At 42.3% G+C, this 25,241-nt stretch overlaps 1 protein-coding gene across 3 annotated transcripts; it reads left to right on the forward strand.

Annotated features, from left to right (window-relative positions):
- The first annotated feature begins 194 nt into the window (after positions 1–194).
- On the forward strand, positions 195–23,303 carry NAA50 (N-alpha-acetyltransferase 50, NatE catalytic subunit). Of its 3 annotated transcripts, none has more exons than XM_074593404.1 (5): positions 195–442; positions 14,655–14,791; positions 15,272–15,391; positions 16,352–16,418; positions 19,361–23,303. In XM_074593404.1, exons 1-5 carry the CDS (start codon positions 435–437, stop codon positions 19,539–19,541), a joined length of 513 nt encoding a protein of 170 aa, XP_074449505.1. In that variant the 5' UTR covers positions 195–434; the 3' UTR covers positions 19,542–23,303. The 3 variants fall into 3 exon arrangements, with proteins under 3 accessions (XP_074449505.1, XP_074449506.1, XP_074449504.1); XM_074593405.1 differs by having other exon boundaries at positions 259–442; positions 14,658–14,791; XM_074593403.1 differs by lacking the exon at positions 195–442 and adding an exon at positions 4,795–4,884 and having other exon boundaries at positions 14,658–14,791.
- Positions 23,304–25,241: the final 1,938 nt, after the last annotated feature.

A 25,241-nucleotide genomic window follows, 5' to 3' on the forward strand; every position in this document is an offset into this window, starting at 1 on the left:
GATTGGCCGCCCCGTACCACGTGGCGAGGCGCGCCACCTCGTGCCGCCCCTCCTCCGGCTCACGCGGGGGACGTCGACGCTGCGCGGCGCCGCTCCGCCCCCTCTTCCCCCCCTCCCTTCCCTCCTCTCGAAGGGTGCGGCGCGTGCGCGGCGGGAAGGACGCGGAGCGCGCGCGGGGGGGGGGGGTGGGGCCGGGAGGAGGGTGAAGGGTCGTGCCGGCGAGGAGGCGGGCGCGCGCGCGGCGTGAGGTGAAGGGTTACGGGGGCGGGGCGGCGGAGGGACGGACGGACGGAGGCCCATGTGGAGCGGGCGCGGGAGCAGGAGGCTGAGCCGCCCGCGCTGCCCGGGCCGAGAAGGAGGAGGACGGAGCTGTACCGCCAGGCCCTGCACGCAGCTACCGCGGACGCCGCCGCCGGCCAGGCCGCGGCCGCACCATGAAGGGGTGAGTGCGGGCCCGTCCGGGCCGTGACAGGGCGGTGGTGCCCGTCCGGGCCCGCCTTGGCCGCGCCGCCTCGCCGGCCGCCGCGAGGAGCGGAGTGGGGCGGGCCCGGGTGGCGCGGCCCAGGCGCGGCCGGTGGACGGGCGGCGGTGCGGCCCAGGCGCGGCCGGCGGACGGGCGGCGCCGCGCCTTGGTGGGAGGCGCAGGGGGCCGAGCGGTGCTGCCGCTGCCGCCCCCGCTGCCGCCGTCGCCTCAGGCTGGGGGGGTGGCTGCGTCTCTCCCGCCCTCTGGGAGCGGGGCCGCGGCGGGACGGGGTCCAGGGAGCCTCTTTCGCGTGGGGAGAAGCCGGTGGGGAGCCAGAGCTCCCCACAGGACAACCCGCCTCCCCACCCCTTTTTCCCCTCCTCCCCCGGTCGTAACGCTTATTCCGCTGCCGGAGCGAAAACTCTGCGTTCGGCCCCGCTCTGGGACGCGGCGGCACTTCGTGCTCTGAAGCCACATCGGCTGGTGGGCTGTGTCCGTCCGCAGCACGAAGGGAGGCGGCAGCCGGCGGGCGGGGGTTGCCGGCTGCTCGGTCATACTCGGATAGCGAAGAAGCGCCGCTGGTTCTGTGCTGAAAAGCTGCCCGCCTCGGACCAGTGTTTTTGCAGCGCTATTGTTTGTACCATCCTCTTAGCGCTTTTGTTGGTTTAAGCCTTTAAGTTTTTTATCTGCATGGAGGCCGTGCAACGTGGATGGATGAAAACGAGCTGTGTTTTGTGTCCCGTTTCTGTAGCACGCTGTTTAGGCCTGGTTTCACTTCTTGGTGGCTCTTGAAAAACCTAGAGATTTCAGCTGTGGTTGGCTGAAACACTGGGTTTCCTGCTCAGTGGAGGAAGCGAGGTGCCGTGTTTGAACAGGAGACCGGAGGCCTTTAGAGTTACGGTTCTGCTCTGGTGTCAGATGACCTGCCTGACCTTGCACGGGTCACTTTGGGACAGGTTTTCTAATGTTGTTTAAATCCCCTAATGTTTATTGATTTCAGCATCACCTGTGCTCCACAAAACGTGATCTTTACACTCTGTGACTCAGTTTCTTCATATGCACAAAGGAAGTTTTCCACAGCTGTTTCTCAAAGGAGTTTTAAACCAGTCCCCTTGAAACTGGTGTTATGCAATGCTGGATATTATTATTCCAGTTTGGCAGCTTAAGGCAGGGTGAATGGAAGCTGAAGCACTTAAGCTTTTACTAAGAAATGGTAAGAGGTTTAGCTTATTAGCAATTGGGGTGAGGTCACATTACAAGTCTGCTTGATAACAGATACTTAGTTATTTCTCACAGCGTGTAAGCAGCTTCAAACATCATGCGGGGCTGGCAGCTTTCTGTAGGAAGAGGCTCAGCAATGATTGCAAATAAACTGACTCTCAGGTGACATTAAATAGGTGTGTTTGGGATCTCGGGCAATCCTTTATTCGCCTGCACCACCCTACGTATGAAGCAGGGCACCCTGCCTCTTAGTCACCTTATAATGAGGATGACGGAGTTTGCAAGAAGAGCAAGCAGCACTGATCAGCCAAGATGAAGTGGCAGTTGACGGCATCGTTGTTCAGCAGTGCTCCTGATGCAACTGGGTTTCCTTTTATCCTCCGTCGACCTTTCTGCTGTTTTCTACAGCTTAGCTCCACTTTGGCCGTACGTCAGTCGTGAGTTGAGGGACGGGGTTACTGGGGCCTGGATGCATGAGGTGGAAAGCAGCCCAGGCGTGTCAGGCCTGAGCCAGCCGTGGAGTTCTCCTGTCAGGTCACAGCCAGAGCTGTCCGCCATGCTGTGGTGCTCCACAAGGGGCTGAGCCCTGGCTTTGCTTGCACTGCTCAGTTCTTATTTCAGGGAGCTTATTACTTTCTGTAACTTTTTTTTTTTTTAATAAAAAGCTATAGAGAAAAAAACCCCACACAACCCTCTTCTGTTTCCGGAGCACCAAACTTTATTTCTTTTACTTTATATCTACTTACAGGCAGCTTTATCGCTGATTCAAATTCAGAACTGATCCTTTTGGGTTCTGTACTTTTATATTCCCACTTTTCTGGTACTTCTTCATCTCTTTGAAGAGCAGCATATTCCTGGCTTGTCAAACACACAGCAAGTTCTTGTGCAGAATCACAAATCTTCATATTGAATCCAGGTGTTCTCCAAAAATTCAGATTGAGGAAAATAGGCCGATAGAACTCAAATGGAAAAATAACCCAATTTAAATACAATGGGAGAATCAAAGGACTAGACAAAGACTTCATAAGGAATGTATTAAATTACGTAGGGGTACCCTGGAACAAAACCAAGTTGTTAGTAAAGCTACGAAGATCGGAGAAGATCCCTAAAAAACAAGCACTGTCAGAAGATAGGTCCAAAAATAGATCTAAAGCTTCAACTCCCAACATACAGAAACTAATGTGGTGTTTGAAGGGATCTGCTCTGTCTTCAGTATTGAATCCAAAATTGTGGATCAGTTCTCTTGAACAAACTGACTCCATCTGAGAACTTTTTCTGGGAGTGTATGCGTTGCATAGTAACTCACACCACAAAGTGCAGAGATAATTTTGGGAGCACTAAGACCCATAACATCAGCTGTAATTATGAACGGTCTGCTTTGGCAGAGAAAGAATTAAAAAAGAATCTGGCAAGTTCACTGATGTTTTGAAATTTCAGATCTAAAAGTGATTGTGTAGTCAATGTGTGTTGCTTGCAGCCATCTTTCTTAGCTCTCTGAATTCAAAATAACATAGCAGTGTGTTAATAATGCATACGGGGTTACAGTGTCTCTGTCATCAGGGTATTTGAGATTAGGTGACTTCTTTTACAGAGGACCTCTAGCTTCAGAGACAGTAAGATTTTTTTGCTTTCTGAGCTGCTTAAAGTTTTGTGGGTTTTCTGTTATTTGATGAGTTAAACACCAGCTTCTGAACTGGTAATTGCTATTACCTCCCACCTGCTTTTGTGGTACTTGGCTTTATGTTCACTCTGTCCTCATCTTCTGAATGATTTTAATAGTTTAGAGGCTTGTTGTTTCCCTTTTCTTTTTAAACATGAGTTGAAAAACTGAGGTAGTTCACTGTTCTGTTAGTGAACTTCATGATTCTCTAGAGTTTCATTTCTTTTTTCATTTATTGTATTCCTAAATGTTGTTATTGTTAGTTCTGGAATTTGAAAATCTATTTTAGAATTGGATTTGTATGAGGAAAAATACCAGTGGGAGGGACTCGGGTTCTACTGTCTGTAGTAATTTGCCTGTTTTCGTAGAGCAGATGTAAATAATACTCCCTGTGCTTTGCTGCTTTTGCAGTGCTGATTCGCTCGTTGCTCAGTGGTTTTGTATTGTCTTTACAGTTGTTATGCTACTAGTTTTAAGGAAAGAAAACACAAAATCGTCTAAGTTGGAAGGGACCTTTAAGATCATCGTGTCCAACCACTAACCATTTTATTGATTCTTGAGCATTTGCTGGTTGCTGCCTTTTGATGTCTTAAAATAAGGATGCTTTCCTGACCTCTTTCAGTTCAGATGGAGCCTGTGAGAATAAGTCATCCAGCCTTTCCTTGCAGCCCTTACCTAAAAACCACATTACACAAGGGGTGTAATGCAAGACACGCGTGCTCCATTGTATTGTATGCTTGTATCTGCTGTGACTGGGAGTGTCAGCTCATATATAGAGCATGTAGTGCACGTTACATGCAGGGCCTGGTGCCTGTGCTCCTGTGCATATGTGTTACTTTGTCACATTGACCAAACCCCTCTCCAGTTTTGATGGGAAACACCTGTGGGATTGACATGTGCCAGCATTCGTGTAGCCACATGATGAAAAACTGATTGAAACAGGGAGCAGAGTGCTGTGCATTATACTGCTGTCTCAGAAAGTAACGCGTACTACTTTTCTGTAATAAACTTCTAGGAGACTGCCTCTGAACTTGTATGTGTTGCAGTTAAATCTTATGCTTCATAGTTTCCGAAGGTCCTGACTTGCTGCAGAAGAGCCCTTCAGGCTAGATGCTACGCAAAAGGTAGCTGCTGCCCCAGAGAACTTTGTAACTGAAAGGCTTTGCAGGCTAGTGCTATTCTAGCTGCCTTTGTAGAAGAGACATCACAGCTGGGGAATACTGAGCATAACAGAAAAATAACAATAGTGTATTTAAAGTACAGTGAGTCGTTATGGGTAAGCTCTGATATCTCTGCTTGTTTTGCCTGGATTCACAAAGTAAACCCTTCAAGGTCCTGAAGCCGTGCGTGTTTCTCATGAGAACAGGGAAGGTTGTTTTTTTCTCTACTTTTCTGAGTTAGTACTACAGAGTTCATGCGGAACTGTTGATTTGTTTCCATTTGCAAGGCACAGTGCTAAGCTTAACGTATATGGGAGGAAGTTCCAAGTTTATGAGAAAACTGCTGAAATGTCATATACACTGGAGGCAGGACAAAAAAGGTAATTGAGCTTGAAAATCATTGTTTGGTTTTAGGATTTTTCTGAACTTAGAAATGTCAGAGCATGAGCTGTACTTTCTGCATTTAATCTCATGGATGGTAAATTTAGACCTTGCCTATATGCATCCTTAAAAATAGCGTAATATCTTCTAAAATAAGTTTATAAAAACTCAGTGCAGTTTATTATAGGTGCTTTAACCTAATTTGTAACTCTTACCACTTTGAGTTTAATTTCATAACTAGATTAAGACATTCCATGAAGCAGGAAGGATCGGGAGGATAGGAAGGTGGCATAGGGATTGTAGCCATTTTATTGAGGCACTTTAGAACTCAGTCTTGGCTTTTGAGTGGTGTTTGACCATTAAATTCTTTTTACATATATATGTGGCTTCTTAGTATATAGATTGGCTTGCTAGGTTGGGACATTTCTTTTGTGAAAAATGTAGTATCTTTAGTTAATCACCAAATGCCACAGACTCTGCTGCCATCTCCTGAGGACAAGAGAAATGATGCATCTTCCTTTGACACATTAAATCTCTTTTAAAACGGGGAATAATGTGTGATGGTTGAGCCAGAAAAATACTTTTATTCAAGTGGAAATGATTCAGAACTTGAAAAGCCTGCCCATTTGGCAACCATTAGAAGTGTTCAGACCAATAATCTGAGAAGGCGCTAGATAATTTTACCCGTAGGAGGAGGAAAGGACAGGAGAAGTTGGATCTTTATATTTGTTTGGGAATTGGTAAGAGAGAAGTGCATCTCTTCTGCTCTAAGTGAGGCAGGCAAGGTCAGGATTACTTTCTGCTCCCTGCTGAAAGTTTTGTGGGTTTTTCCCTGAGGGGAAGGGAAGAAATGACCTATGTGATAGTTTCAGAGCAGTAACAGTTTGTCAGGAGAGAGATTTGAGGTGAGGAAGTGGAGGTGGGGGAGAGAAGCAGTCTATGCATAGAAGAGTTGCTGGTTATTTGGAGACTCTTGGACTTGAAGACCTGAGAGCGGAGAAGCGCGGCATTGAAATGGGGTAACTGTGTATTTGTGTCAAAGCATATTGAATAAATTCATTACAGAAAGGAAATTAAATGAGGCTTTATGGAAAATAGAGCCAAAACCACTTCCAGAACACTGTCACTAGGTGACTAAGATTAAGGTATTTGAATTTTCCTGGGGGCAGAGTAATTTTTTTTTTAAACTGATTGAAAATACCACGCTGCATGGTAAGATCTTGATGCATGAAGTGCTTCCTGAGCTCAGTTGGCCTTCCTCCTCCCTCTCCTCATTCTTTTCCAGGCTCTGTGTGATTTTTGGCCCTTAGCAGACTAGAATCTCAATCCCTGAAAAAATTTCCCATTTTCACCATCTGACCATTGTATTTATCTTCTCTTGAGAGTATGGGGTGAGACCCAGGGCAGCAATTTAAAACTTGTGTAAGTTTTCTCTCCATGTCACTTGGAATTTCTGGTGGGTAAAGATCACAAACTATGTTGAAAATTGCAATTAAAGGAAATCTGTTTGTTTTTTACTAAATATCTCTTTAGCAGAGACTTTCATTTGAAAACAATTCATTATTCAAAACTGGGAAAAGAAAAGGCGGGGGGGGAAGTATCTTTTTTGTGCTTGATAAGTTAGGTGCTTGCAATGATTGTTGCCTTAAAGTATTTAAAGGTAGGTGTGTAAAACTGATAGCGCATTCTGTTAATTTTTCAGAGTATGTTCTTTATATAATGCATGATTTGAACACCTCAAAAGACCACCAAGCCTGGGACTGAAATCTGAAGTATAGGCAGGAGACCCATAGTGACCTGCCACATTTTCTTTGCTAATCTAATGGATACAGGCATTTGTAAAGAAAGGTGTTTCAGTGACTTGGAGAAATAATTTGTGTGAAGCAGATAATGCCTTTCTCCTCATATGTCAATTCTATAGTTTCTTACCTAATATAAGTACAAGAAGTGCCTTTGAGCTATACAGATTTATGTAAATAAGGTGCTTTGTGAACCCAGCATCACTTCTATTTTGAATTTGAAGGTAAGCCTCTGTTCTCACCTGAGGATCATCAGGTACTTTATGAGCATTAATTAGTGAAGGTTTATTATCTCCTGGGAGGCAAGTAAGCGTTATAATTGTTATATCCAGGGACACTGAGGGTATGGAAAGCGTCAATAACTTGTAAGATGTCTCAGGGTATTGATAATGGAGACACAAAACTCATTTTGAGCTCAGTTGTTTCAAACTGGTGAAGTACTTATGCTTTGCAGTCATGGTTCAAAATCTGAATGTTCTTGTGAGCTTACTTGACTAATAAGGAAAAGTGGTTAGACCAGCAATGGAGAGTTAGGATTTCTGGCAACTCTTTATCTGCTGTATGATCACAGGCAAGTTGCTTCCTCTTTCACCTGACTTTGATGCACCTGGGATAGGCAGGTACAATATCTAAGCCTTTGCTTCGTGAGGTGCTCTGAAGCAGCAAAGAGTTACAGGCTACTAAGTGATGTACATATGTCTGCTTTTGCGTTCTAGACCAACTATGTTTATTTCTGGTATTTTGGAGTTTGAAAATCCTGTCAGCTGGGCATGGTGATTCCTGCTCTTTGTATCCAGCTGTAGAATGAGATAGCTTTTAATTTTTTGGGGAAAGTTTATTTTTATTTGACACTTGTTGAAATGACCTCACTGTCTCCCCCTTGCACTTGCATAATCAGACAGCTGAGATGCTTCATGATTGTACTGCTACTTTAGCTTTAGGGTTGTCTCTTTTTTTTTTTTTTTTTGATATCAGGGTTGAGTCTAGATTTGAGATCTAGTACAACTCTTAAAGAACAGGTTTCAGCTGGGAAAACTGTGAGGCTATTATAGCATAACTCTGCTTCTTGCATATGAAAGACTGGCCAGTCTTTTGTACAATGGTCAGCTTTTCTAGGTTGAAGCAGAATGAATTATCCGAATATAATGAAGAAACCTTGACACAGAAACACTGTGTATTTTTTCGTTATAAAGGAGGGAGGTGAAGGGGTCTGAAGTATGTCTTGGAAAACTATGACACATGCCAGTGAAACCTATTCATGCTGAGATCCATTTGAATCGCAAGTCTTCAGTGAAGTCGTCTGTTAATTCTGTTTCTAAAATTGCTTAGCTTTCTTCTGTACATCCCTATGCCCTTCTACAATCCAGCATGCAGTTGGGAGTAACTTCCAGTAGGGTATCAGGTGTCATGCGTATACATGTTTTCAGCAGTAAGTGGGGCTAAAGAAAGTCAGGGGGCTTCAGAAGCAAACTGGTTAAGACTTTTTGCATGCTAGGCTTGTAGTTACCCTTCTGACAAGTGAAGCAGAGTAGATTTACAGCCTGCAGATCTTCTAGATAATTGAAAACATACCAGTCTGCCCACAAAAACTAGACTAACTTGTGCACCTAGCAAGACAGCTCATCTGTTTTACAAAGAAAAAAAACAAAACAAAAAAACCCCAACCAACCCCAAAACACTAGAGAGCCTCTTTTGGCTTTGGAGTTTAATCTAAACAAAGCCACACCCTTCAGGTCTATAGCTTTCATAGCTCTGGTTTGGTTTTATTTTATGAGTGGATTATCCTGTCTAGACTCCTGCTTTGACTTGGAAGCCAAAATAGAAGCAATAAAGCTAGTTGGCCGCTTAGCGGGTGACAAACCTTCTCTGAAGTCCTCTAATTTGTTAGGGCCCTTTTCTCCCCTGTGCTCCCTCTCCTGACTGTTTCATGATACCTCAGTAAGTTTTGTGAGTTGCAGATACAGCTCTGCTAAATTTAGCATACCAGATGCCTTCAATAAGCCTGAGCCCAGCTATCAGTTACACTCAGATCTGTTTCAGTCAGGCACATCCCTCTGGGGAGAGACTTGCACTATTTAAAGTTGAATGAGACTGAGATTCTTACAGCATTAAGAAACTCGGAATTCCCCCTTTTTCTCCCTGATGTTGGTTCTGAACTAATGTTCAACACTTGCTATTCTGGGACTGAATTTGTGTTGCCTCTTGAACTGTAACTCTGGAAATTGGCTTTGTCTTGAGCTATCACTCTATATAGCAGTTCTCTTTTGGTGTACATTGAGAGGCAAAAGGCAGCCTTAGCATAAGCTAGTCTCATTTAGCCTGTGTTACTTCCAGTCTGAATTTAAGACATTATATGAAAAATAGTGTTCTAATCATGGCCCTGTAGTAGGCTGCAGATAGAGGAGTGCAGCTGCAGTAGGACTAACTGGATTGCATTTGGTCTTACAAAAAGTGTGAGGTTTTTTTCTAGCAAATGCTTGAAGGATCTTGGGGCACCAGCATGCAAGAGCAGGAGCGTTGATGCTGATGTTCTGGGCATGCATTCATCTTCAGTAACTGCTGCATGTCACCTCACTAAATAAAGTCCTGCTTCCACTGGGATTTCATGGATCACTCTGCACTTCTTGTGTTGCATCGCTGGGCAGTGTTGCTTTTAATGAACAGCAGCCTTACGCACCAGAAACCGGTTCCCTTCACTATTGAAGTCTCTGTGTGTTTTTTTCCTCTGTAACTGAGTCACAGTATGTTGCAGGTGGGAGAAATGCAAACATAGTCTTAGGATATATCAGGAAAATGCTTCTGGTAGAAATGAGAAAAACTTACTGCTGTTGTATAAGGCAATAGTAAGTATTTGGGGTGCTGTAAGCAGTTTTGGTTAGCCATGTTTAAGGAAAATTAATCTGAAGGAATGCAAAGAAGAGCTAGTATGACAACAGGAATTAAGAGCCAGTCTTAAAGGAGGAGGCCAGGAGCTTGGCTTTAGTTACTAGAAGGAAAGTATAAAGAGGTCATGGTAGCTTTCTGAAAAGGCACGTGGGATACGGTGTGTTGGTACCCACATACGGGTAGAACTTGAGTGCATTTAGAATGGAAATCAGAAGAAAGCTTAGCTATATTAGTAGTATAGGAACAGTCTTGCAAGGGAAGATGTTTAAGTGGCTTCAGAGGGCTGGTAGGAATCCATCTAGGAAAGGGTATGGATTTGTAGAGCACTGTAGTAATAAGAGGCCTGATATGATGAGCCAAGAGTCCCTCGTTTTTTCATAATAAACACAGTTGCTTGGGATGGGGTGGCTGACTTGGTCCAGAAGTTTTGACGCCTAAGATGAATACAGTTGACTGTTGTGTGCTCCGTGAGTGTTATTTGAGATGTAGGATGCCAGTGATAAGTGTGTGTAATAGGAATATTATTGGAATAATAGAATAAAATAATCTGTTAAGGAAGTGCATGTCCCTTCTAGGTGCTTCAGGTTCTTTACACATCTTTATGTTCTCTCATGCTAATATGAGGTCATGATTTATTTTTTTTCTTTGCAACAGCAGAGGAGAAGTATTTCTGGTACAGCCTATACTCAGTTGGAATGCACAAGACTGGTCTAATCAGACCTTAGCTGATACAGTAAACTTAAGTTACTGATTTGGCTTAGAGGTAACTTCAAGAATCAGGTCTACTTGTAGATAGCTATTAAAAAACAAACAAATTAAAAAAAAACCCAAACAAAAACCCAACCAAAGCTATTTCCATTACTCCAATGAAAAGAAAGGAGTGACCATTTTGTGTCCTTTGTTACAGGTGCTTTATCTTGTTGAGGCTGGGGTAGTTTTAAGTCCTTAGGTTCAAAGTGCATGTTGTTCAGTAGATTACAAGGTGTAGTACAAGATCATCTAGAAGCTGAATGATCTCTCTGCTCCTCTTGCACAGTACTTCCAGATTAAACTAGGGTAGGCTGGCACTTCTGCTCCAGAACCGACCAGTTCTGCCTTTGGCAGTTTTTCTTCTCTTTATGTTGGCACAAGACTTGTGTGGTGAACCCAATCAGGGGACTGATGTGGTTTAAAACTAAACTTCTTTTTTTGGCTAGGTTAGTTTTAATTGAGGTTGGTTCACCACATTGTTGCACAAATGTTTGTGCCAGCAAGAGGATGGAAATGAGTGAGTCGGGATCAGCAAGACTGGTGCTTTCATCAGCAGTGCCAGCTTTTCTGTGTTTTTACTTGAGGCCCTAGTGGCACTTTTGCCACACTGTCCTCAGGCAAAGTGATGAACTCTCATGATGTGGGTCTTCCTTTCCATGACCTCATTTAGTTTACTTATTAAATGTTTTTGTGTGTAATAGATGTGGTGCTGATTTAATCAGCTAGTGCTATACATCAAAGAAATTTATGGTTTGAGTACATACTATTTAAACAGACACATTAAGCATATTGATTTATGCTTCCTGCAGTGTTTCTCAAACTTTTTTCATGTTATTCTCCCTGATAAATTACTGGCCCTGGTGCAATTCTTGAGCAACAAGGAAACAGCTAGTGACAGAGCACCGGAGGCAAGCAGGAGATGGCAGGAGGCAGCAATGAATGTGGCAAGTGGTGAGAGATAGAGGAGGGAGCCCAAGGGCTTGAGGAAATCTGTCAACAGCACCTTTTAGCCACCTACTATACTACCTTTTAGCAGCTTGTTTTTCTGGCCTGATGCCAGCCTCAGAGGTGATGTCTTGACTCAGCAGCTACGAGCACCCTTAGACTCTGTGTCTGCAGTTATCCATTTATTCCCTGTCAGAAACCTTCTTGGTGAAGGTCCATCTTCTGGCCATGGTCTCTTTCTCAGCCATCTTGTCCTGACTGCCCCTGACAATACATCTTTGTCCTGTTGCACTGTCATCAGTAATATTCCGTAGTGACTACTTCTAATGCCCGATTTCTTACTCCATTATTAACTAATTATTTTTAAAATAATATTAGAAAATACACTACCTGATAATAGTGTATGTCTGAGATTTTTTGCTCCAATATAAAGAGGGACTTGCTCTAGAGCAACTTTGCTGTCAGTTCATCGTAAGAGTTCATGCTAGTGTTACCAATCTACTGAAGCTTGGATCTACTGATACAAAAGAAGTATCACCAAGGTGAATATACTATTAAATCCTTTGGATAAAAAGTCGAGGCTTTCAAGGGACTGAGTGTGAACGTGAGGTTTTCTCTCTTCCCTTACTGACCACCTACTCTGCAGCTGATCTTTATCTAACTGGGCAGTTGAGACTTGCTCCCTTTGGTTTCCACTCTGATGCAGATCACAGCAAAAGAGGTTACTCAGTCTTCACTCCCAGTATGAGATTATTGAGGTCCTCTACTCCAGCAAAACTCTCTCCCAGACACAAATACACCCAGGAACCCACGTGCCACAGTTTTATTCCTATCCTTTGTGAGGAAAAGGTGGCAGCGCTGCTGGTTGTGATTAGAAAAGGGCACAACTTGCCTTCTGTGTGCTTGCAGAAGCCCTGCCATGCTAGGCTGAACAGCTGTGCAAAGCTGGGCATAAAACAAGTATTACATGATAGCATGCTTGTTTACAATGGGAGCACTTCTGTCATGTGATGAGATCATCTTTACTAGCTCAGTACTTAACTTTATGTTGGAATATAATTATCAAAGGGGCTTTCACAAGTGGTGATACATGAGGAAACAAATCTTAATATTGAGAGCAAAAATAATCTCGAAGATGGAAAAGGTGGCGAAACAAAGGGCTGGTGGCGGTAGGTGTCATAGAAAAGAGATACTGCAGGTTATTTCAGCACAACATAGTGGTTTATAGCTAGAAACTTTAGAAATATATCCCATAGCTGTTGCTTGTAGTATGCCTGAGTATCTTAACATGGATGAGATACAAGAATGTAGAGACTGTTGCTTCTTCTGTCATTCTTGAGATCACTGTTGGAGAACATGCTGTCCAGTTCTAGTGAGATGTCTCTTCAAGAAATTCCTGTACAATTGTGTAGAGCTCGGGGCAAACTACAAGGATTCACGGCTTAGCAATTGCTCTTGCAGTGAGGGATGTGGGGGAGTGGTGAGATCAACATGTTCAGTGTGGTAGGGGGAAGATGAAGAGCTGCCTGGAATGATTTGGAAGCACCCATACTGGCACGGGATGCTTGACACCAGAGGGCTTTTTAATCTCTTTGGCAAATGTGTGATGAAATGTTAGACTTTGGAGTCAGCAAAGTTCAATATGTAAATGGCATCCGTTAATTCTAAGTAGTTAGAATAATTAACTGGAACATATTAATCTGATAGAGAATTACAAAATGATCAATAGTCCATTAGCTACAGGTAGATGGTTCTCTAAAAGGTAGGCCCTACTTAGAAATTGTTTAGCTTCTGTAAGGCTAAACAGAAGAAAGATTGTCTGATCTGTGTCGTACCAGAGAGTGGGCAATGGTGATCCTTCATACCTTTGCAGAACGGAGACTGTATTCTTTGCTGTAAAAGAGAAGGAGAAAGTGGGTGTGAGGGAAAGACATGCTTGAAGTAAACATTAAAGGCTTCATTCCTGTAGCTTTTTCTGATAGTTTTGCAGGCTGCAGTACAGTGCCTAGAAAGCGTTGTGTATTTATCACCCATCATTGGTAGCGACAACTAAAACCGATGTGGTATCTGGAGTACTAATCGTTTAAGGGTTTTTGATGCATAATAAAGGTCAGTTAATAAAGCAGAGACAGATTATATTCTGCATTACTTGAACAAAATAGTTGTTGGTTATTATATCTTCTTTGTTTCACAGCATTATTTAAGTTAATCTGTGCTGTTGCGTCCTAGGCATCAACCTATCTGAAAAAACAAGCTGCCTAGGCACCAGAGGCATTGGAGATGGAAAGCAGCTATTGCACATTACTAGAATGAACTTTGAAGCCTGACATAAAAGAATCTTTGAAAACAGAATTTGACTTTTTTTAAAAAAAGCAAACAGTGTCTTTACCAATGTTTGAGCAGAAAACAATCTAGTTGCCTGTATGTATTCAGTAAAACAAGGCTGAGATGAACCTGGAATGGTGTGCGTTTCTAACTCGACATGCATTGGCTTTGTACCTGCCTACCTATTGTGGTGACCATTTGGGAAAATATTTTTATTATCTTGGGTTTTTTAATTTTTCATTCTTGCAAATCTTGTTAAAACTGTCTACCTGCACCCAAGAAATTGACTTGGGGAATATGAACAACTAGTCAACTAATATTTTATTTTTTTTTAACTCGCTTTTCTATATGTAGTGTTCCTGTCAGGAAGTTAGTCTCACAAAAGGGCAAAGCTTGGTCTGTTTCTTCTCAGTATAATTCAGTGCAGTACTGGTATTTCAAGGTTGTGATTCTGCTCTCAGTCAAAAGGAAGAATGACTTCAGTGGTGATCATAGTAGATGCGCATATCACCTTGACAGTGGCACACTTGCAAATTAACAGGCTTAATAGTTTGCTGCACACAGTATCGTTGCTTTTTAGAGGCAGATGTCTAGTAACAACTTAGTCTTTGTCTAAGCATAAGCTTTATATTGATAGGTGGTAAAATTAAGGCTGTGTTTGAAGCATGGAAAAGGATTTCATTTTCTTGGTCTGTGTTCTGGCCTTCTGTCCCTACCATCTTTTCTTTGTTGGTTTGGGTTCTTCCCCCCCCCCACCCGGTAATCTTGACGATCAGTGAGGAAATTAATGGGATAAAATTAAAGCTAATACTCCTACAGAGATTAGTGTTCTCCTGTCTTCCACTCAGTAAAACTGTGCTTGTACTATGGTACATCAGTGTGAAGTGTGACCTGAGAAATTTCTGGCTGCATAGTACTGACTGAAATTGGGTTTGGGAGTTAAATCAGCCACCAACAGAAGACTTAATTGTATGGGTTGAACACTGCAGTTCAGTTATGTATTGAACAGATTATTAGAAATTTTGCAGTGTGTCAGATGTTAAGCATGTTTTGATTTGTTCCAGTAGCCGGATCGAGCTGGGAGATGTGACGCCACACAACATTAAGCAGCTGAAGAGGCTAAACCAGGTCATTTTTCCTGTCAGCTACAATGACAAGTTCTACAAGGATGTACTGGAGGTTGGCGAGCTAGCCAAATTAGGTACAAATGTTCTTGCCAGTAATTGTGGGCTACAGTGGCAGAAGTGCTCATCATTGCTATCCATAATGGTTTTGAATAGCAGATCCTTCTATTTTATTGTTTTATATAATGAAAAATAACCCTTTGGGAGCCTCAAAAAAGCCACGGTCCCAACCTCAGAGGGTTTGGGTTCTAACTAGATTCCATTTTACTGGGACTAGGCATGATTTCTGTTACAGCAGAAAACTTGAGAGATGTGTGCTGCCAGCTTACCTCCTGATGTTGTTGCTAGTTGGTTTGAACTGTAATAAGCCAACCACTGTGTCAGAGCACCATTGGTAACTTCACTCCAAGTGTTAAGCCACAATGTATGTATGATACTTTATCTGGATGGGAGAATTAGCAGGGGGGGAAGGAAGGAAGACATAGGCCATAAATGAAGGAGCTGTATGTGCAGTTTGAGGCTTGTGACTGATAACACTTTGTTTCCCTCCCTGGCAGCGTATTTCAATGATATTGCAGTGGGAGCAGTGTGCTGTAGGGTGGATCACTCCCAGAACCAGAAGAGACTGTACATCATGACACTTGGATGCCTGGCACCCTACCGAAGGCTAGGAATAGGTAAGAAGGATCATCTTTTCTATCAGAGTCATCAAAAAAACCACATTGCTATGCAGCCTTCTAAATGCTCTTTCAGATTTTTAACCAAGATAGTGCACTTTCAGGCCACTGATTTCTTTGGAAGGTACTTTGGGGAAAGAGTATGACTTAACGATATGCTCTTTTTTTTTTTTTTCCTGCCTTTCAGAAATAACTTTTTGTAGAATTTTCTAATTCAGGATTTCAGATTATTTTAGTCTTAATCATGTTATCATGCCATGATGTAAATACTCTGCTTCTACAGATGTGAAAATTGATACACAGGGATATGAAATAATTTGTCAGAGGTATGCAGCCAGTATGCAAGTCATATATAAGTAGAACACAACATTCCTTCATGGGTTTATCTGTTCGCTCTTCTAAATGAAGGTTTTTTTTCTATTTACTGTTTTTTATCACTATTGAGTATTGCTGCTCAGGGGTAGTACCTGCTTTCTGTCTATTTGGCAATTAGTTTTTTTCTCCGTGTTGCAAATCCATAGGCCAGATTAATCGAGACCTTTTGGTAATCTGTTTGCTTTGACAAACTGGAATGAAAAAATAACTTTATTTTAAATTACTTCACTAGGCCTTTATTAGAAAAACTTAACCAATGCTCTCACTGCTTTATATATTGTTTTGACCATATTTTGAGGTGAGGTTGAAACCTTGAAGCTAGTATTTAAATAAGCTGCTTTATACGTATGCTTCTGGGCTGTTGGATTATTTTTCTCCGAAGAAACAATGAATTAAATTTTATGAGCAGTCAGAAAGATAGTGAAATACTTATACATGTTTTATTTGCCTTTCCTAGTTCTTACAGGCTCTTGTCACTTTAGCCTACCTACAGTTAACCTGTGTCTCCTCAAAAAAGCCCTTAGCTAAGTACAGACTTGACTGTGCACTTCTGGTTTTCTTAAGTATCTCTTTACCTTTCGGCAGGAACTAAAATGTTGAATCATGTCTTAAACATCTGTGAAAAAGATGGCACTTTTGACAACATCTATCTGTAAGTAAATGAGTAACACTCATGCATTTTTAGAGAGATGATAGAGGCATATATGGGAGCAAAGGGAGGGAGATTCAAGAGCATTTTCAGTATGTATTTCATTGGGATCATGGGACATCTTGTAAGTACTAGCAAGAAAGCTAGGGGTCATATTCTGGGCTTGTGTGATGCTGAGAAAACCAAAAGCTTGCTTGCTTTAGAAGGGCTTCTGCACATTTGCTGAATTTGAAAGTAATGTAGCTACAAAATGATGTCTATAGCAGAATGACACTGTATGACTAAAAAAAATTTTTGTGAAAGAATTTTTTTAGCATACAGTGCCATCTTCAGAATCGAAAATACTGCAAATCTTGCATGCAGTTTTGATACATTTGCTGTCTGTCTTTTATGACAGTGCTGTGTAGGTTAGAACATCAGATCAGAGATGCTTGCAAGCACTCTAGGTTCTCATACAGTAGCAAGGCTCAACTGCTTATTCCCATTCTTGTGTTGTGCCAGGTCAGCTGTTTGTGCAGCAACACAGTAAACTAGGTCAATGACCTGACCCAGCTGGGGAAACTGGTTTTTGGGTTTGTTTCTGAACATTGTTTTTGGGTTTAATGTGCCTTTTTTTTGGGTGGTGGAGGTGCCTTGTTGGTTTTTTTTTGTTTGTTCGTGGTTTTTTTTTTTTTTTAAATCAAGTGCTCTACATGAGCAGTTGGCACAATGCAGACATGAGAACAAGCACTGGGGCAGAGGACAGGGCTGCTTAAAAGAGCACCACCATCCTAATAGATCCCCCATGGAAATAGAGCCTGAAATCCATAGATGCCAAAGCTTTGCCTTCCCCTTTGCTGCTGGCTGCACACTTCTGCTTCTTCCTGTGCATTGGTGTCTGTGTGAATACCAAGTGAGCTGATGCAGTTTTTGGCCAGATTGCTTCTCTGAGCCAGCTTCTTCCTTGTCCATCACTGCTTGCTTATACCAGTAGAAGCATGTATATCTCTGCTAGGGAGAGTCCCGTAGCAGGTATGGTTTGGATGGACTTATGCTGCCACAGAACTACACCCTGAACTCTTGCCAGGACTCAACAAAGATGACTGAAGGATTGGAGCATCTCCCTTATGAGGAAAGGCTGAGAGAGCTGGGGCTCTTTAGCCTGGAGAAGAGAAGGCTGAGGGGAGACCTTATTAATGTTTACAAGTATCTAAAGGGTGGGTCTAAGGAGGATGGAGCCAGACTCTTTTCAGTGGTTTCCAGTGACAGGACGAGGGGTAACGGGCACAAGCTGGAACACAGGAAGCTCCGATCAAATATGAGAAAAAACTTCTTTACGGTGAGGGTGACAGAGCACTGGAACAGGCTGCCCAGGGAGGTTGTGGAGTCCCCTTCTCTGGAGACTTTCAAGACTCACCTGGATGCAGTCCTGAGTGATGTGCTGTAGGCAATCCTGCTTTAGCCGGGGAGTTGGACTATGTGATCTCTAGAGGTCCCTTCCAACTCTGAAATTCCGTGATTCTGTGACTGTCAAAGATGCTTAGTGAGAAGTGTTTCATACACTGATAACACTATAAATGGAGTGACTTTTTCCTCAAGCTTAGTCCACCTCTGCCAAGGAGATGCAAAGTCTTCCAAGACCTCTACTGTTGTAGCTTTGTGACATGTCTATAAGAGGAACAGGTGTTTTAAAGAGGAGTTCAAGTAAAGCTGCTTTTGGCTTGTATTGCTGCTCTCCTGTGTCAGAAGAATGGTAATGAAGTCTTTCAGATGCCTGCTAGTTGGCACAGGTTTTCCTTTTTGCTTTTGCACTGTGTGCAGTGAAGGAACTGTGTGCTGGTTCTAATGTAAAAAACAAATCCTTTGTAATCCTTCTTTCCACTTCTCAGAGTAGGTTTCTGGGATGATAAATAGCCCCTGGAGTTGGGCATAACAAAGTTCTTTTAGTGGCCCATTGATTTTTATTACTATGCCTGTTGCTTGTGCATCTTCTATCTGAACGTATTGTGCAGCTTAGCACCCAACTTGGTATCAGTAGTTAAATTTGTCGTTATTATGAAGTTTCCTTTTAGCTATTTGGTGTTTATTGGGCTTAACACTAAGATCTTTTGTTTTGTTCTGCTGTTGCTTTCTGAGTTGCTTTGGTTCTATGGTTATGCAGCATGTTGTCATGACAAAGTGATTCACGAGTTTGTCCAGTGTCCACTGAATTTTGGGAGTGTTTAATGAGTGCCTTTTGCTGAGCCAAACATCTTTTTTTTTTTTTTATAGAACTTGTGCAAATAAATTTCCTAGTTGCTTAGAATGAAGAACTCATGGCTGTTTGTTTTAGAGGCCTTGAAATCTTTGAAATATGCTAGCAAGATCTGTAAAACTCTGGGGGAGACAGGTAAAAGGGGAAGGGACTTTCTAAGTACCTAGGGCTTCTTTGTGCTGCCATAGCTTTTTGTGAGGAGAGGGGGATACTTTACAGTGAGCAACGAGTTAAAATCCTATCAAACACAATTGCCAGTTATGCATTGCACTGTGTAGGGATCATCAGTCAAACTACTGTTTTGGTAATGTAAAAAGGGTCACCAGAGGAAGTTAAAATTGGCTCTACAGTGAAACATTGTTATATATTTCCACAAAATACCTGTCACTTCTAGATGAAGAAAAATTGAAATTACTGAGCTAGTAATGCTTCAGAGTCTCTTTGCTATTTGTGTTCCTTAAAAGAGCTTTACTGAGGGTAAACATTTGCCACTTCTCAGAATGACTGTCACAGGCCATCCAGGAGGTATGCGTTAGCTCAGGATTAATTTGGGAAGACCAAAATTTCCAGTCCTGAATTTACACCATCATTCCTGTCTCTATCTAAATAGCTTCTTTTCTTATCTTGTCTTTGACTGTTCAGAGTGGGGAGGCAGAATACCGTACCACAGAAAGTTCTGATACCTGTCTCTCTATCTTCCTTTCTGTCCCAGGCATGTCCAGATCAGCAATGAGTCCGCAATTGACTTCTACAGAAAGTTTGGCTTTGAGATCATTGAGACGAAGAAAAACTACTACAAGAGGATAGAACCCGCAGATGCTCATGTGCTGCAGAAAAACCTCAAAGCCCCTTGTCTTGGCCAGAACGCAGATGTGCAAAAGACCGACAACTGAACAAAACACCAACGAACACTTTCTTGCACTTGCTTGTCGCCAAATAAGGAAAGAGAGGCCTCTTGATTTTTTTTATTTTTTTTACTCCACCCCTTCATCCTCTTAATTTTTTTTTTCTTGACCTCTCTCCAACAAAATGTAATGCTTCTTCCAAGGATTTTCCAATCATGTTTGGGGTTGGGTTTTTTTTTTTTGAGCTCTCCTTTCTGGGTTTGTTTTTTTCTTTCAGTTTTGGGGTTTTTTTGGTTTGGTTATGGGGGTTTTTTTGGTGTTTGGGTTTTTTTTTGGGGGGGGTGGGAAAAGGTGTGCAGATCTCTTAAGTTTGAGGTGTTGGAGGGCTTGAGCAGGTTATCCTGATGACAAGTTTCCTTCAGAATTATCTCTTTCAGTAAGCAGAATGTAAATCCAATGGGGGGGAAAAGGAAAAGCAATATCTTGTCCTTTGACTCCTACATTATTGTGTTTTTTATAACCTACAGGGTACTTTAGTCCCCCCCAACCTTTGAATGTTACTTCAGTACTTCCCACTCTTCCTCTTAATTCCCCCCGCCTCAAGAAATACGTTTAGTTCTTCCCAATATTTTTGAGTATGGCTTTTTCCTCCATCTTTTGCTGAGCAGAGTGGGCTACTTTACCATACCTTTTCACTCTGCCTGGGCTGATCTTTTTGAATGCTTTTTTTAAATACTCCTCACCCAAGCTGGTGCTACACTTCTTAACTGACTGAGAGGAGGGTTTAGAGTGGTCTTTGTTTTTTCTTGTTTTCATTTACTCACCTCCCAGCAGACTTCTGCCAGAGTAAGAGCTAGATCTGGTGTTGGCAAGAGTAACCTTGTAAAAATATGAATCCTGAAGCAAGATCCTTGCTTCAAAAATGGGTGAAAGCTGTAGGGCTCGTTGAGAGTTAGTTTTATCTGTGTTGTTGGGATGGGAAAAGTGACTGTGACCACCTTACCAGCTTCGATCATGTAAGGCAAGCCCCCATCTCCAGATGAATTTGTTACAACTACTAAATCTGGGGTGACAAATCTGAGATGAGGCAAGGGTTGAGGAAACCAGGCAGCAAGGCTGAGAAGGCAAACACCAATCTGACCCTAATTGCATGGCTTTGCAGGGATCTCCTGGATTTGCTTGGGATTGGCTTGGCTTGCTGTGTTTATGCCCTCCTTTGGGAGGAGGTGGTGAACTGCACAGTTTGCTCCTTTTGAAGGTTCTTTTCCTCTTTCCCTGTTCAGTGGTAATAATGCAGTTCTCCCCTTGTGAGAGGGTGTTCATGGAGCACCGGAGAAAGCAGCATATATTAGAGCGTTTTATGGGTTTGGAAAATAGGCTGACTGGCTTCTTCCTAGTACTGTAACCTCAAAGCTACAGTAAACTCTACTAAGCTCTGCTTTGCATCCTTTCATGCTTTGTTTGCCTGAATATCAGTGCTCCTTTCTGTGCACTGTTGCCAGCGATTTTATGTATGCCAATACAAATACCAACTTGAGCTTGGACTCTTCTCCAAGCACCTGGGAAAGTGCACTGAGCTGAAACGACACCAACCTGCCGCATCCTCCAAGTAGATATTGAACTGCATTCCTTTCCTGTTTGTTTTTTAAAGTTTAAATCTGGATCTTGACATCATCCGCTTTGAAAGCCTCCAACCGATAGTGCGCGTTGCAGCATACATCTGGTTAGTAGGTGCCGTCCAGTCATTTGACGGTGACTTGGGAACCAAGGATTTCAAGATGGGAGTTGTGATCAGGCAAGGGATGGCACCCCTTATTGCACATTATGTGGTCTTTGATACCCAAGGGGTGAATATACAAGCTGCTCCAGAATTATTCCTTCTTTCCCAGAGCTGTGTGGTGTTTGTTGGAGTGCATCTTGACAGACCTATCCTGGAAAACGGCTAGTCTATTTGCTGCGTTTGCACTAATTCAATCTTGGGGATGGGCAGATCTCTAACAACGAAAGCCCATCTGCATGGCCTGAGCACCTGTGTTTGCAACACTCGGTGGCAGACTCTGGCTAGAAAGATGCAAACAGTTTCCTTGGCCAGAGGCAGCCTAGTTTTGACAAAAGCTTATTTTTAGTACTGCTAGGACCTGCTCGCACTGGTTATGTTGACAGTTCCAGCATCTTTCTAGAAGGGGATGTATTGAAGCACAATTAGCTTGTCATATGCCAACATAGTTTCCCTGGCCATCTATAGACCAAACCAAGAGAAGTATGTGGAGGGAGAGAGATAGTATTGTATTTGAGGATGTTTGTGCAGCACAGCTGTAACTCAGACCATAGCTGCCTCTGGTGCCAAGCAAAGTGCTCTTCATTCTTCTAGAACTAAGTGGTAAGTGTTTGGGTTGGGTAGATGGGTGTGGGGATATGAACTCTTAGGATTTGCTGTTGTCGTAGGCTTCCACAAATCAGTGTGTTTCACAGACAGTTTTCCTTCAGGTTTAAAAGTATGAGTCTGATGTCTGAACTTAACTTGGATTAACCTTTGTTTCTGTCTCTCTTTGCTTTGGGTTGCCATCATTCTATGAATGTATCCCTGAAAACAAATCTTAAAGCTCCTATTCCACAGCAAACCTGCCTCATTGTAACTTCTGATAAAATGTTTCATAGGAGGTGGAAGAGAGAGTAACCACAAATATAAGACTCCTTTTCCCAGGCTATTAATCCTGGAAAACGGTTGTTGAATCTTGAACGCAAGGTTTAATCTAAATCTCATAGAAGGCTGAATTCCCTGTACATGATAAGGGCAAGTGAAGGTCAACAGTTCTGAATGACAAACAGTTGTACTTTATTAGTGTATCTGCTGTGTTGAGTGTGGGAGGAGAATGCTGTATCTTAATGCTGTTACCCAGAAACACTGAAATTTTTTGAAGTGTATGAGCTTACTGCAGAGAACTTCAGTTGCTGCAGCAGGACCTCCTTTTAGCTTGAAAATAGCAGCTTATGAACAACTATTTTTTTTTAAAGTTGGGAGTTTCAGTGGAAAAAAAAAAAACATCAGCACTTCCTGTTCTGGATGAAGATCTAGCAAGAGAAATGTATGCGACTAACAACTTTGGAGTGTAAATTTTGTATATGTGAGTTATTCCTTAATCTCTGCAACTGGTTTTGTCAAACATCGCTTGAAGTATGAAGATATTATCTACAAAAAGACTCCTACTAGAGGAAACCATGGTACAGGGGAAGAAGAATCATCCAGGAGAGGTATCCCTCATTTTTGGGAGGGGGAAGGGAGAGATTTTATTTTGTGTATACAGAAACTGGCTGAGTTTACATGATGCAGCTAATGGTTAAACCTGCCAACTAAATATGACATACTGTTACAACTGAAACAAACTTATGTGATATTTCATTAATTCTTGATGGTGCCCTTTGTCTAGTAAAAATTTGATCCTCCAGATTGTTTTATTCTCCCCCATGTTGTAATCCAGGGTCAGCTGCTATGCACAAAGTCTGTGTTTTGTAAAGTGTTTGCTGACTTGGATGTTTCTTTTGAATCTGCAACTGCTTCCTGATTAATTTGGCTAAGACCACCCCTGGTCTCTTGAGTTAAGATTTAGTCAAAGGTATGCTGTATGCAGTTTACAGATGCATTCTCAATGTTACAAGTTAAGTTGCAGGGGGAGCAAATTCTTTACAATAAGATGGTCCATTTTTAATCTATATCATTGCCCTTATTGTACATCAGGAGCATGGTTTTGTTTTTCTCAAACTCTTTAGAAATACTGTTCAGAATAAACGTGCACTATTTGAGTTATGTCATTTATGGCTTGTCTTGTGCATTTTTTGCAGTCCAGCTGCTTCCCTCTCGTTTCAGATACAGAATATTCCTCAGATGTTTCACAAACTGTATAACTTCAAGATTTCTAACATGCACTGAGTTGGGCTGCTGGGATGAATGTCATGGGTGTCTGACAACTGAAGAGTGGGGTCTGTTTGTTTTTCCCTGAAGTTAGAGCATTTTCTCAGAAATCCTCTGCCTTGTGGGCTTTGTGGGGGAAGAAAGGAAGAGGAACTGTACTGGAATATTTTTGCATTGACTAGTGAGCAGTCTTGAAATGGACAGACTAGGCATCAAGAACTCTGTGTTTTGAGCTTTACAGGTTAAATATTTTAAAGTATTCAAATGAATTTCTAGCTATTGCAGATATTGACAACAATCTGTGAAAAAAATGTGGTAAACTGTAAAAGTAACTGGTCTTAAGATGTAGTGAGTGTTCTTCTATACTGACTTTTCTCAGAAAGCTATTTAAGTAAAACTCATCTCTTTTCTTAACTATTTCAGCCTCTTCTGTTAAAGGTATTTTTTGCCTGTAGTTTTCTTTCTGCTCCTCTCCTGCTTTGAAGTGCTCTTTGTGAAGTGATAAAGTTGTACTGTGGTACAGTTTCTGGGGAAAAAGAAAATCTTACCCCAAATGTTCTATATGTTCTGCTTCTACAAATGCTCTATCTGCTTATTTAAGTTCCTCTGGAAACTGCTTTATTGGTAGATGGAGTCACCGCATTCATTAGGATAGCATGCAAAAGCAAAGCTCAGACTCAAACTTGACTGTGGTCTTGAGCTGCTGCAACCAGCTGTCTTCCCTGACCTCTGCTGGTGGGCCTGGAAGGCACAGCTGGAGACAAACTGCTACCAGGAGTGCAACCTTCATCACTCCGGCCTCACCAGCAGCTGCAGAAACTGGAAAACTATTGCTCTACTTAAACTGCTGCAGCTGTTCTCCAAACCACATAGCTTTTAGTGATCTCTGTCATGTTTCTTTTCTTCTCCACCTTCATCCCAGTCACCTATCTAGCAGCCTCTACAGTTCAGACAATTCAGTTACTCCTTTACAGGGAAACTAGCAGATACCCCCAATCATTCGTGTTGCTCTTTCCCAAAGCTTTGCTGGTTTTACAGGCAAATCCATTCCCCTCACTGTATTCAAAACTCGGGTATTTACGGGGTCCTTGTAATAACTTGTGGTGTGCTATTATCTCTTAGTTATAACAGTTTGCCTTTTTTTTTTTGCTACTGGGATGATTGTTTAAAGAACAGTTACAGTCGTTCACTTTACATGAAAAACTCAGATTGTTTTTTTTCCCCAGTGTGTATATCACTATTTACCTGTGCTGGATACAATTTGCTGTTACAGTGCCTAGTCACTCACCATTAGAAGGTTCACCTGTCATTCCTTATTACCTTGACTAACCTCCAGCAAATTTTCACCTCACTACTTCCTTTTTTAAAATACTGTTGAGGACTACAGACCCCAGCACAAATCTTTTTCAGCTCTACTGCTGACCTCCCACTGGTGTGAAAACTGATCTTTTATTCTATGCTCTGTGATTTTGGTCTTTTAATCAGTTTTCTGTCCCTGGGAGAATAGTAGCCTCTGATGCTGTAGTATCTTAGATTACTTAAGAGGTTTGGGGCAGGGATCTTTTATGAGAAGTCTTTTTGAATAGCTACCAAACCAATCTGTCAGCTGAGTGTTGTGATCTGGTTTTGGCAATATTACTTTTCTTCCCATAGGGGTTTTCCAAATCTATTCAACCCATCTAGTCCAAATGCTTTGTATGGGACGTGAGATCTTTGCTCACTGTTGCCTTATGTCCTTTTCTCTTGCCCCTAACAAGGCATCAGTTAAGATGATGGGTGATGGAAAGGTTACCCTGTCCCTCTCCTTTTATCCTGCCTTCTTTCCTCCTCCCCAGTGC

The sequence above is a fragment of the Larus michahellis genome, chromosome 1 (genome assembly GCF_964199755.1).
Source record: "Larus michahellis chromosome 1, bLarMic1.1, whole genome shotgun sequence".
NCBI lineage: Eukaryota > Metazoa > Chordata > Aves > Charadriiformes > Laridae > Larus > Larus michahellis.

Bases quoted from the DNA above. Each gene is read 5' to 3' on its own strand.
- NAA50 (XM_074593403.1), top strand. From the start codon at position 4,853: ATGTCATATACACTGGAGGCAGGACAAAAAAG. The intron at 15,392-16,351 runs GTAAGAAGGATC...ACCTTTCGGCAG, and splicing joins CTACCGAAGGCTAGGAATAG to GAACTAAAATGTTGAATCAT. The intron at 16,419-19,360 runs GTAAGTAAATGA...TTTCTGTCCCAG, and splicing joins ACTTTTGACAACATCTATCT to GCATGTCCAGATCAGCAATG.